This window comes from Euprymna scolopes, chromosome 19 (genome assembly GCF_053919585.1).
Source record: "Euprymna scolopes isolate OS-2025 chromosome 19, ASM5391958v1, whole genome shotgun sequence".
Lineage (NCBI taxonomy): Eukaryota > Metazoa > Mollusca > Cephalopoda > Sepiida > Sepiolidae > Euprymna > Euprymna scolopes.
Genome location: NC_136500.1, coordinates 16,125,370 through 16,138,972, shown reverse-complemented (window position 1 = coordinate 16,138,972; position 13,603 = coordinate 16,125,370). Strand labels below are relative to the sequence as shown.

Below are 13,603 nucleotides of genomic sequence, written 5' to 3'. Positions count from 1 at the left end.
CACACAAAGACAAACCTTCAGGTCGCAAACTCTATCCTCTCGTATGCTTGTTTATCCATTTGCACACTGGATGATGTCACAAAGGGATAACATTTTCCACTAAAACACATGGAAAACGTGTAGGAAGGTCCTTTATCACATTACAAATGATTAATTATCAAGAGGAGAAGGGCATTCATTAAAATATAGCAAATATGTGACCTGAAAAGTCATGGGGGCATCTATGTGGACATACTACAAACCATCTTGTTTGTTCTCATGTACAGTGGATGACATCATAAAAGGATGCTGTAAATGCGGATGTCACATCTATATATTCACTTGAAAATGGATGACACAATAAAAGCAGTACAATGTCAGAAATAATGAATGGGAGTTGCCAAAAGTTGTGTAGTTTGTTTGAAAACAGCAGCAGCTTACTGCTGTTTATCAACCAAAATTAAGAAATTAGATATTCAATTAGCCGACTCACATCCAAGCGTTGCTGGGGAAAGTAGAAGAGTCTGTACTGTTATCATTAAGAAATAAGTTCATCTGCCGATACTAATAGCCAGAGGTTAAAAACTTGTTTACATATTAATGAGCATGTTAGTTGTTCACAGTGACATGACAATTAAGCAACTTCAGTTCGTTGATTCACTGCGTGGAAAGCATGAATGCGTTGTTATAGAAACTACTGCTACATAGTTCTTATAATTGCAGCAAACGCTTGGTGGCACGATACACTTCCTTTTGCCAAACATTTAAAAAAAATAAATGAATAATAAATTTCTCTGCAAATATGCTTTTTAAGCTCTGGCTATTCTGATCAATACCTTGGGCATCTCACTACTGCTGCCGCCGAATGCCTTCTCTAAAGTCAATAGGTCATAACTGTACAAGCTAGGGAACTTAATTTAGGTTCGACATTCATATATTGTATTTCTGGTTTTAAAACTTACCCTTTTTCTTTATTGGTTTTTCCACCTAAGCAGAAGATGATGTAGCAGAAAAAAAAAACAAAAAAAAAACGACATTTTCTTCTGCAAATTGATTCCTTTATGCCAAGCAATTTAGCCACACTGACCATCGGTTGGCAGAGCGGATGAATATTATCAGTTCCTTTGGAAATATTTCTAGCTCCTTGGAGAAACAAACAACTTGTTAGAGGAAACTCAATCAGAAAGTAAAACACGTCTCTCTCCCTCTCCTGTCCACCAGACGCAATAGCTTATCAACTCGTCAGATTCTCTGGACGTTTCGATATACCAACCTGCGCCAAAGAAACAGCTTACTTTTTCCTGGTCAGTCAACTTCCTATATCTGTTTAATAAACTTTTGTTTTTTTGTCTTAAGGTGTTGTGCTTTCTTTTGTGTTCTTGAATTAATAATTAGGAGGAAAACATCAATTTCTCCTAAAGATGTATCTGACAGACAGAGTCAAGTATTACCAGCAATCTTAGAAAAAGATATAAATCTTTAATTTCAGGTCTAGAGTATAAATCAGTCTTAGAAGTTTATGAAAACTGAGCTTCCACAAGGGGGGAGCCGTTCATTTCTCACTGAAACAAAACAAAAATCCAAGTGTTCGTTGCGAAAGAGAAACTTGCTTTTGTTGCAATGTTGTGAATGCCTGAGAGAAAGCGTTCATAAGTAATTCCATTTTGAGCTTTTTTCATTTTGTTTTCAATATTTGCATTTTCAACATCTTTATTTATTCATTTATTAACTAGCCTGGGTGCCCGGCATTGCCTGGGTTTTAGGTGGTGTGTGTTAAGCAAGCAAAAAAAAAAGAAAGTGGTAGTAGGCAGGTAGGTTAGAACCTGTATTGGGAAGAAGGAAACGAATGTGTGAAAAAAGCGACATCTTTGCTATTGCGTCCATCGCCAAACTAGAAGTGACGAATGCTTAAATTAAGGCTAGGCCTATCAAAAAGAGGGGATGACTTTGGAAAATATATGCCGAAAAAAGCGACCTCTCCCTGTAGAAAAGTGCCCAGTTGAGGGTGAAGGCATGAATGTTTTTAGCCAATTTTTCAATATTTGTCGTCTGAAGGGTCGAGCTTCAAAATAATACCGATCTCGTGAAAATCCGTCGCCTCTGTCAAAAGTTTTTGCGAGACATACAAATATACATGCATTTAAACAGAGAGATGAGATTTATATTGTAGATTTTCAGATAAATCTTAGCTGTAATGAATTTAAAATAAAGGATTTTAATATTTCAATTCCAAACATGTTGGAATTAGAAGCAAAATCTACTCAAGAAATATAGGCCTTAAAAAATAAATAAATAAAAAATTTTTTGATTGCGTATAAAATCTGGAGAGATGAACTGGGCTGAAGTTTTCAGAAATTAAAACCAAAGAGGTAGTGAAAATTTGAAAAGAAAGTTGAACTTTGATCTTGTTCTACAAGAGATTTTTAAAAATTTATTTACAATTTATATGCGACTAGCGGGGGTACCCGGCGTTGCCCGGGTGTTTGGAGGTGTGTGTGCTGTTAAAAAAGAAACCGGGATGGGGGTAAAAGTTGGTAGGATTGAACCGGAAGCCCTGAGGTGAAGTTTGAAAATAAAATCGTCCAGCCAGAATGAGTTACTGAAAGATGTTTGAATTTATTTAAGTAAGAACCAAATTGACAGGTGCGCGCACGGAAGTCGTAGAGCGTTACGACGACGACGTAGAGGTCAATAACCAGGTTTGTTTGTTATAAGTGAAGTAAAAAAAAAAGAAAACGTTAAAACTTAAGGGGGGGGGGATCAAAACATTGAGAAAAAAAAAAAAAAACAACTAACGTACAGCAAACGAACGATGTTAAATGTAAAAATAAAAAAAACGAACCCGTGAAAAATGGTTTAAATAAGCCTGTTTCGATAAAAAAAAAAAAAAAAAAAAAAAAAAATCATCGGTGGGTGTTTTTGGATGTGTGGTCGGGGGTGGATAAGCGCAGTAAAAAAAAAAAAAAAAAAAAAAAAAACGAACGTTACATGAAAAATGGCTTAAATAACACTGGTACAATATTTAAATTTAAAAAATTGAAAAAAAAAAAAAAAAAAAAAAAAAAAAGACATCTCACACCACGATTCGAACCCAAAACATTTAGATAACGAACCAACGCGCTAACCAACCGAGCTAACACGACATACATGAAATTTAGTTAGTTCGTCAAGTATTTAAAGTAAATCAGGTCATGACGTCATCTGACGCATGTGTAGAATCGGTCATCGTCACGAGGACCGTTTTTGTTGACCCCCCCCCCCCTCTGGTATGGTGCATCAGTAACAGTCTCAGGCTGTTGAGAAAGGGACGTGTGGTTGGGCCTATTGCTCCACTCATTGCAATGGTGATCGCTTGAAACACAAATCTGTCTAGAAGCTTGGCATATTTTGATTATTGCTGTAAATATATTAATTGAACCAAATTGTTGTAAAACTATACTTTTCTAAAAAGTAATGTTTTAATTTATTTATAAAATTTTTGAATGTAAATAACTCCCAAAGCTGTAAATCTTTTAATCCATCAAGACTTACTACGAAATTTAAGGTCAGTTTAAATAACCTTCTATTCAATAGCTTAAGCACTTCCAAATTCCTTTCAAATTATGAAACACAAATTTATTCTTTCTTCACCTACTAAAAAGATTACAATGGCTGACTTACTTATGAAGAAACCAAGATGCATTATTGCTGATTTAACTACAATTTATTCTTAAAAGGATTTATTTTAAGTATGCATTCTTGATTTTAATAAATCAATATAAAAGTAAATGTGCAAATCATATAGAGGTGAGAAATATGGTCACATGAGAAATGTTAATTTTATTAATATAAAGATGATGTAATTTTATTAATATAAAGATGATGTAATTTTAGCTTTTATTTTCTCATTAAAATTTGTTTATCATTGTAAAGTACTGGGAGGAGATAACTTTACACTGCATGTAGACAGCTTTTTAAAGTTTATCACCAATTCATTTATTGAGAGAGAACAAGGAGGTTAACTAAATGATTATGTTTAACCAATTCAGGAGGCAATTTACCCATGCAAATACATTTTTATTAAATCTGTCAGAAAAGCTTTTATCCATTGAAAAATAGCTTAAATTGAACAAGAAACTAGAGAGATTAGAAAATATCGATTCAGCATTCGTTTTAGAAGGTTGAAGACTTAGTAAATACTAACAGGGCTACTTGGCATTGTCCGGGTGGGAAGTATAAATAACAAAATCAGAGTTACAAATTATGTCTTTCTTTTTAAATTTCCCCTCTTTGAGATTCCTATATACGAGAGATATTATATAAGAGAAAGGAAACGTTTTTTTTGTTTTTACTTCCTCACATTAATTTGGTTCCTACTAACCTAAAAGCAATGAATATAAAGTAAATATTTATCCATGGGTAGGGGAGGTCAAAGCAAATCAAGATCAGACAGTTCAAAACTGATCTTGGTAGAGAGCTCGATTTTCAATTGAATCTTTAAATAAACCATAAAATATTACGATGAAGGTACAAAATAATTAACAAAGCCCTTTCTCCTATTAACATTTGATGGGGGAGGGGTTTGTTAACTATTTTTTACCTTCACTGCCATTATGATTTAAAAACAATTCAATAACAACTCGTTACATGATTATCTCAAAAGGTCAATAGGACGAGAATTAAGCTAACAATCAACAAGCTTTTAATCAGATTTCAAACAAACAGAAAACGGTCATTTAACAATCCACATCTATCAGCACAGCATCTCGTATCTTTATCATAAATGCTTTGCTGGCATATATCTTATCTGGCAAGTAAAAAAGATCAGCGATATCAACACTTTAAAGTTCCTCGGGTCCATAAACTGATTTGAGGGGGATCTTCAGACATTCAGTTGATATTCATTCAGTTGAATGGACAATGCAGTAAACATATTAACTAAAAAAAAAGACATCTTAATAAAGGAAAGAGAGAGCTTGAAATTATAAATTCCAAACAGACTTTATAATGAACAAAAATTTTAAAATTATTTAATGTAGACTTTGGATGCATCTTGTACTGAATTAGTCGCTTTATATAATTAGTAACGTTCAGGTCCCGTTTGTTGAGTGGACACTAACAAGTTGTTGTTCGTATGGCATTCACCCTATATAAGTAGGTGTGTAAGGGGGTGGGGTAATATCTTGGCTTTAGGTTTTTATAGAGTAAAGACTAAAAAGTACACATGGGGGGAATATTTAAAGATACAAGATATGTTGGAGTTTAAAAAAAAAAATAAGTGGAGAAAATATTTAACTAGTGGGTAAGACTTACACCGGCTTCCTCTGAAGGAGAAAATGTCAAGGAAATATTAAATTCACAGATGGTCCCCAGTCACCTGTAATGTTTGGTGTATTTTGGTCAGGATTGGTTGGTTGTTTTTGTTTTATGGCATATCAACCCTTTTCGGGTTATTTAATGCCGAATCCAAAGATTTTGAAGAAAAATTTTTTTAATAGAATATATTTGTTGTTTTCACGTCGGTTTCTATTCAACCCATATGTAAATATCAAACTTTTTTTGTTTTAGTGTAAGAGAGGGGATGTTTATTTTTATCAAGAACTGTAACGAGCGATATAAAATTTTTGTAGTTTAGTTAGTAATAAAATATAAATTTCTATTTATATAAAGTTAGGCATGTTCATATATTTGTATGTATAGAATTTATTCCTAAACTAATTATGAATTTGTGAACATATCTGTTAGGCATAAGGGGTCATAATGTGGGTTATATTTACTTCAGTTTTATACAAAGAAAATAAAGAGGATGGAAGTCCTTTGTGAACATTCAGATACCTTAAATTTTTGTAAAATTTTAATTATTAGTCATAAATTAAAGCATTCCACAAATTTCAGTTTCTTTGGATTATTTTAACAGTTTCTGTTAGGTGGCAGATTAGGTATAAACCTCCCATTTGAAAAATCTCGGATTTGCATCGAAATTGATCCAGTCATTCAACATGATTCCATGATTTTCAATTTCTTCTTAAGATTCCTTAAGCTTAACATTTTCTAGAATAAAAAGTATATTATAAATTTTCATGCCAAACAAGGCACAGTGCCACTTTGATGTAGGGGGCATAGGTTTGTAGAGATACTATGTAGGGAGTTGAGCAACAAGATGTCCATTTACATTACACTGCATGTCAGTGCAGTTGGGGAAGCTGGAGCCTGGGTGGGGGAATTCCAAAATCTAGCAGTTCTGAGGAAGCAACTTAAAATAGAAGACTTTCTTACATCTTGGGATCTCGACTGTGTAGGGGTGGGATTTTGCTGCTTGTCGGGTTTGTTGGGTGTATTTACGTAGAAAGGGCACAAGGGCTTGTAGTTCAGAGCATTCACCATTAAAATACTTGTAAAACAGGCAGAGGAATGCAACATTTCGTTGATGAGAGAGGTTGAAGCTTAGATGATAATTCAGGTTGGTTACTATTTTGAATCCTGTCTAGGAGCGAGAGACTAGTAGCAGATGCACCAGACCAGATGTGACAACAATACTCCATGCATGGGCAAATGGTGGCCATGTAGAGGTATAGGATACTTTCTAGCATAATTAACTTTCTAGCATGGTAGAGAGAGAGCCCACCTTCTCCGCAGCAAGCTTAGCAATGTTCTCGATGTATCTGTTCCAACTCATGTTCCCTGTGAACGTTAAGCCAAAGAGTTTGAACGAAGTACTTTCAGGTAATGTATCTTTAGCCATAGCAATAGCTATGAGAAGGTTTCTTGTAATTATTAAAGAGCTTAATCTTGGTAGCATTGAACGTTACCATTCATTTTTATCCCTATTCCATTACAGATTGGAGGTTATCCTCTAGTGTTTCCGGTATTGCCTTGGATACGTGTTCATTATTTTCAGACAGCCTGATCTGCTTGAAGATGCTCTAACAGTTCAACCCACAGAGGACCTGAGAGCAATGGTAACTAAGTTACAACCCCACATTCCTTACATCGACCCTTACCACTGGATGTCTTAATGTCATACCCAGGACCAATCAAAATTGGAATAAGGATTCTAGATGTAAGGTTTAGTAACCTATCTTGATTTTAATCTTCATAGGGAGGACATAAAAATTAATGCAAAACTCTTCTATTCAGGTTCTGTCCTGAAACTGGTATTTTTCTAATAAAAAAAAAAAGTTATTAAATCCAATGTGGGCATATAAATCTTCGCAAAACGATAGCAAGTTCATTTTTGTAGCACAACCCGCCACTGAATTATCACCATTCAAAGTTTGTTAGAAATTAGAAAAGTTGTCTACTGTGGTCCAGAGGAAAGTTTTTGCAGAATCTTTAATTTTGATTTCAAGCCATGTATTTTCGAATAAGTTTTCATTTTAAGGAGTGTTTTCAATTACATCCTTTTAAAATATTTATGTCTTTTCAGAACATTGACTACAAGATGGAAAAAAGCCAATTTGCACAATTTTCTTATTTCAACTTCAGCTAGGCTGAAAAACTGCTGAAACAGCTCATGATATCATTTGGTCCAGGAACCACTACTGAATGTACAGTGTAATGGTAGTTTAAGAAATTTCGTAGCGGCGACGAGTTTTGAAGATGATGAGCGTAGTGGTCAGCCATCAGATGTTGACAACCAATTAAGAGCCTTAGTTGAAGCCAATCCATGCACAATTGTTAGAGCACTTGCTTCTGAATTAGACATAACATGACAATTTTCAACCATTTGAGAGATTGGGAAAAAAAAAAATTGATCATACCCCTCGCATGTCTAAATTTGTGGTTCCGTCAACAGGGCAATTAAAATATAGAGTTTAGAATACAAAAATAAAATGGACATTTTTTCTCAAAACGTCTGTATGTATATACATAATAAATCTAAAGGTTTTGGGAGCGGAGAAAAAAAATAAAAAGGTTATTCATTTTAACCCCCTATCCCTACCAAAATTGCCAGCTTGTAGCGAAGATGAAATAAATGGATTTGTGGCAAAATCCAACACTTGATAAAAAGTGAAGAGAATAGCAGGAAATGCTGAAGCTCTGGATGGACAAGATCGCCACCAGATACCCTAACATCTTCCAGCAGAACTCTGTTAATTCACACTAGGTCAAGATAACTAAAGATTAACAATGTTCCACACTGGTTGTTGCACTTGTAGTTGCTCTCTTCACCCAATTGTAAGAACCTTTCTTCTGGAAGCATAGTCAAAGCCAAGCCTAAGAAGCAAATCCACAACACTTGACTCTCTGAAGGCTGCCATTGTGGCACAATTCACTACTCCAGACAAGAACATGGTTGCCAAAGCATGCGACTCATTTTGCAGACGCATTGAAATGGTCATCTCCATTGGCAGCAGTAATATTAAATTGTTAAAATGTTAACTATTGTTATAAAAAAAAAAAAAAAAAAAAAAAAAGTCGGGTCTCTGCATATACAGCTTTTATTTTTATTATCCATTTTGTTTTCTTTTTGTCAAGTGTCAGATTTTGTTGAAACACATTGTAGAATAGGACAAGAATCATTACCCAGAAAAATAGACAAAAAATTAACTTAGAAATTGACTGATTTTTTTTATGCTGCAACTGTTAGTGGATGGTTGTGTGCACTCATTTCATGTGAAAACAGAATTTAATGCATCATTTTAGATTTCTATGTGCAAAGGATGCAGGTGCAGAACTAGCAGTGCTTTTATTTATTCCTAATCAAAGTATATAACTCATAATTATGACTTACGTATTGCATCTTCGTAACACTGTAAAGCCTGTGGATAGTCAGCAGTCTTGAAAAATAAATTCCCTTCTTCTTTTCTCTTTTCTGCAATTTCAGCAGTAGCTTCTTTCCTGTGCAAAAAAAAAAAAAAAAAAAAAAAAATGAAAAAACTGTAAAGTGGTTTTTATTAATATAAGAGATTACATAAAATATTAATACTTTTTACATGTTCTATTTCATCTTTCCGATCCTGTTTGTAAAGAATCTTAGTGATACTAATTATCTGTGGTATTCACCCAGAGTTGGTTGAGCCAGCTCTAATAGTGTTAACCACGTCGCGTGTTAAGGTCATCCACCCTCGTCGATCAGCAGCAGAGTCGGTGACATGAACTAGCCATTCGCAATTCCAGCATTGAACACCAAAAATGTTAGACCTGGATAAAGGTTCAATGTCTGCTTTGACACCAACTTGGTCTTCTCAGCATTTTATCCAGCCAGTGGGTGCAACCAATTTATGGACAAACTCCTAACCATGCTGGTACAGCATGTGAGGAGTTCATTTGTAATACTTATTGTCTCAACAATCAGTTTAGTATATGAAAAATGGATATATACAATGAAAATCCCTTCAATTATCAACTTGTGAGAAATCATTTATCTTTTGGATTATTTTGATAAGACTTGGATGTGTATACAAAATTTAATATTTACTCTTAACAAATGTACTAGTGTTTTCTCGTGCAAATAGTTTTGTTTTTAGGTTACTTCAAGTTTGTCTAGTATTGAAAATGCTAACCTATGTTTTTTAATGTTTTCTAACTTAAGATGCAGGATATCACATGTCTATGTATATAAATTCAATCTGTAAAAAAATGTCATTTATCAATATGGTGCGCTTATAGGTTAGTTATTTTTACAAAAATCCAAATTAAAAACTTTAGTGAATGAAAGCTTTCCCCTATTACTAAACTGAGTTTTCATTTGTTTTACATGGTTCGAAATTAGTCTTTTTTTAAAGGACTTATTAAAATAAAAATCTAGCTTGACCTCTAACATGCTATGAAGCATTGTTAGTTGTGTGGAAATGAATTATATATATATATATATATATATATATATATATATATATAAATAAACAGTCATTGTGTTTCCATTTTATTTTTGTATATATTTTTTTTTTTTTCAAAAGGTAATGGGGATTTTTTTACATAATGTTTAGGTTGGCTTGATCTAATTATTGCTTCCATTAGGATTAACCACAAGATTTTAGTTTGCAATTTAATTAACTTAGGCAAATTTTCTAATTTCCAAACTTTGAATGGTCATAACTTGATGCTTAATTTGGCTACCAAAATAAATTTGATGTCATTGTTAGTGTTTTGCCCACATTTAAAAGTTTTCAGATATAATGAAAATGTTAGCTTGTGATACCAACCATAAAACCAACCTAAAGCAGTTATTCAAAGTCAACAATGGAAAAATGAGTCACAATAAGATCTGCGTGGATGCCAGACTTTAACAAATTTAAAGAGTGTAGGATATGTAAACATGGTTACAAATAAAATAATTCTTCAGCTTGTAGGATATGTAAACATGGTTACAAATAAAAGAATTCTTCAGCTTAAATCATACCTTTTCATTTTCTCAATTTTTCTTATCTTTTTACATTAAAATAAATGTTCTATATCTCATACAAATATTTTCAATTCTTTGAATTATCAGGTGAGAAAAAGCAAATAAACAAAAGTCAGAGAAAAGAGAATTTCAAAAGATAGCCAAGAAACACATACGTGAAAACAACATTCTCACAGTGTTCCAGAAAAAGATGTTAATTCAAATTCTACAACACCAGAATCAGCTTCACAGGATAAAATTGCACTACACTAAGCATTTTAAAATGTTACCGTTCTTGTTTAATTAAAGAAAAAAAGAAATAAAAAAATTGAAAAAAATAAAAACGTTATAATTAAGCAAAAGCACTTATTTTTAACAATGTTTGTTTTTATATATATATATATATATATATATATATAAAGTAAAAAATGGTCACACTTTTTGAAGACGCTTATTTTTAAAGTAAAATTTAAATGGGAATTTGAAAACTTTGAAGTGTCGAATATAATAATAAAATTATTTTTATTTACTGATTTTTTTTGTAAGTCCGATATTTCGCTAATACATAGCCTCGAAAGTCCAGTTCGTGAATTTCTTTTCCTTCATTTTGGTGTTATGGTGTTAAATTTTACTTTAAAAATAAGTGTCTTCAAAAAGTGTGTGACCATTTTTTACTATTTTTTTTTTTTTTTTTTTTTTTTTTGTAAAAAAAAAAAAAAAAAAAAAAAAAAAAAAAAAAACAGTAAATAAAAATGATTTTATCATTATATTCGACACTTCAAAGTTTTCAAATTCCCATTATATATATATATATATATATATATATATATATATATATATATAGAGAGAGAGAGAGAGAGAGAGAGAGAGTGTGTGTTGGTAGGATTAATTGGGGAAAAAAAAAAATCGTAAGTATCAGAATTGTAAAAATGTGTGCCTATTTTACAACACCAAAAAAGATTTACTTTTTTTGTCTGATTAAAATTTAATTTTAAATTACCGGTATAAACAAAAGTATAAAGATCATTTTCCACAAGAGTATTTTAATATTTACATATGTTATGTGGTTTTAATGGACTCTATAAAAAATAAAGACTATAGCTAAATATTTAAAAGAACCACAAAAAATATTGGAATCATCAGTTTTAAGTACTGTTGATGTATGGAATATTTTTCAAATTCAACAAAATTCACACTTTAACAGTTTGAAGACCAAAACTAGTGCAGACATTTTTTTTTTATAAATAAATATATTTATTTATTAAAACAAATTCAATATTTCATATTATAACAAATTCTTCATCAGGAAAATCCATTTTCTTTTCTTTTTTATGTCGCATGGCGGTGATAATGCTTGGGATGTCTTCAGATGTTGAAGGTTTGTGTTCGATACAGTTAGCATATACAGTCACACAGGAAGAGTTAAATGTGAATATGTAAAAATAAGATATCAAAATAAATTTTTTTTTTTTTTAATTCATGTTAGTTAAGCAAGAAAATATCACTTTCCATTAGAGGTAAAGTCACAAGTAAGCCATTGTGTGCAGGTAATAGGATCATTGGAAGAAATATCTGGTAGAAAAGAGAAAGTGTTTCTGCCCTAGAGAGGCAGACATCAAAGTGAGGACAGTTTTTGTGGCTTTCTATCACCATATGAGACTTGGTAAGAAGGTGGCAGTTCATCTGAAAGCACTTGCTGCAAATTACTCTTAGTAAATCAAGTCCCAGAGTAAATAATGGAGTTATTTGTTCTTTTTAATTTATTTTAACCACAAAGAGAAAAAAGAAAAAAACGTCTGTGAGATGTCCTGATTCAATGAACCAATTATTATGCATCAAAAGACATGATCGTCTGTTGAAGACTACAGATGACTCGTGGGAATTGGAGGCCAGACCAATCAAAATTCAGAAATGTGGAACAAAGCATAATATTTCCACATTTGCCAAAAGTTATACAAGTAAAATTTTCCCTAAAGATAAAACAAAACAATGAGACGAGACTCAGCAGAGAGAAACAAAGAGACAAAGTATATGTTTAATACAACAACCTTCAATTATGTTATTCAGATTGAATCAACAACCTAAGATAATAATAGTAGAGGTAGGGAGTACTGGGTCGAAAAAAAGGTCACATCTTCAAAATCTGGTGGGGACCCCCTCAAATCAAAATATAAGGTGTATCTAGGTCAAAATCGAAAAAAAATTTGAAAAAAAAAAATTTTTTCATCTGTTGGCGGCATTTTTTAGATCTGGGGCTGGTTTTTCAAGAAATATGTGTCCGAAATGTCAATATGAGTGATTTCAAGGCATAATTTTGCTTCTTGTGTATCTCCAATGCCCATTAATGGATATAAATAGTTTCAAATGACACAGGGTCATGTATTTAAACAGGTTTTGTGGTATTCTTGGTCAATTTCGGTCAAAAAATGGCCAAAATTGGCCATAAATTGGCCGAAAAACAGGCAAAAATCACAAAAACCATCTTGGGTTACATAAATTATCCTCGTCCACCTTTATAAAGGTATATATTGCTGTAGATACCTAAAATAGACATTGGAGTATGATTATATACAGGTCTCAGATCTTTTTGGGCCTTTTTTGAAGAGAAATAGACCAAATTTTGACCCAAAATTGCCAAAAATAGGACGAAATTGCCAAAATCCTGTTCTCGGTCACTTAATCGATCTTTGTTCATTCCCAATGGATATGAATGACTTCAGACACACATATAAGGCAGAGAACCATGATTATTGACAGGTCTTGGGGTCTTTAAGGGCAATTTTAGGGGTGAATTTGGCCAAATTAGACCTAAAATTGCTGAAAATAGGCCGAAATCTACATAATCCCGTCCTTTTATGATTTCCAAGTGCTTAACAGACTTAAAAGTGACTCAGATATACACTACAAGCACTACAATAATCCATCAAACTTGGCTGCAATCTCTTTGTGGTTGTGCAGTGTGAATTGCATGTTTCGGTCCGAAAGAACATCCCAGTCTCCGTTGATTTCGCATTCGACAATTTGATCTGCATCGATAGTTTGCTTATCATCTGGGTTTGGGTACCTCCATTTTAAGTTCTTCCTTTCATAAACACGCTCCAAATGTTCAATTTCGTATTTCTGGTTGTCTAGGATTTTAGTACAGTACCCCAGAAACCATGTTGGCACCCCCTTTACTGTCCACAACACCACACACATCTGATTCACATTCAGGATTAAAGGTAACTCAACCATTTCCTCTGCAACTCGTGGAATGCAAGTGATGGCTTTTAGGGCATCATCATTAGTGGGCAGAGGAATTCTTGTGGATACCGGGCAACC

At 32.9% G+C, this 13,603-nt stretch overlaps 1 protein-coding gene across 1 annotated transcript in view; it reads right to left on the bottom strand.

The window, feature by feature from the left end:
- The window catches only part of LOC145303444 (dnaJ homolog subfamily C member 7-like), an 81,738-nt gene that overhangs the window by 43,491 nt on the left and 24,644 nt on the right, over positions 1-13,603 (bottom strand). Inside the window, exon 2 of the mRNA XM_080144774.1 lies at positions 8,693-8,799. Within this exon, the coding sequence (XP_080000900.1) occupies positions 8,693-8,799 (107 nt within the window). The remainder of the gene's footprint in view (positions 1-8,692; positions 8,800-13,603) is intronic.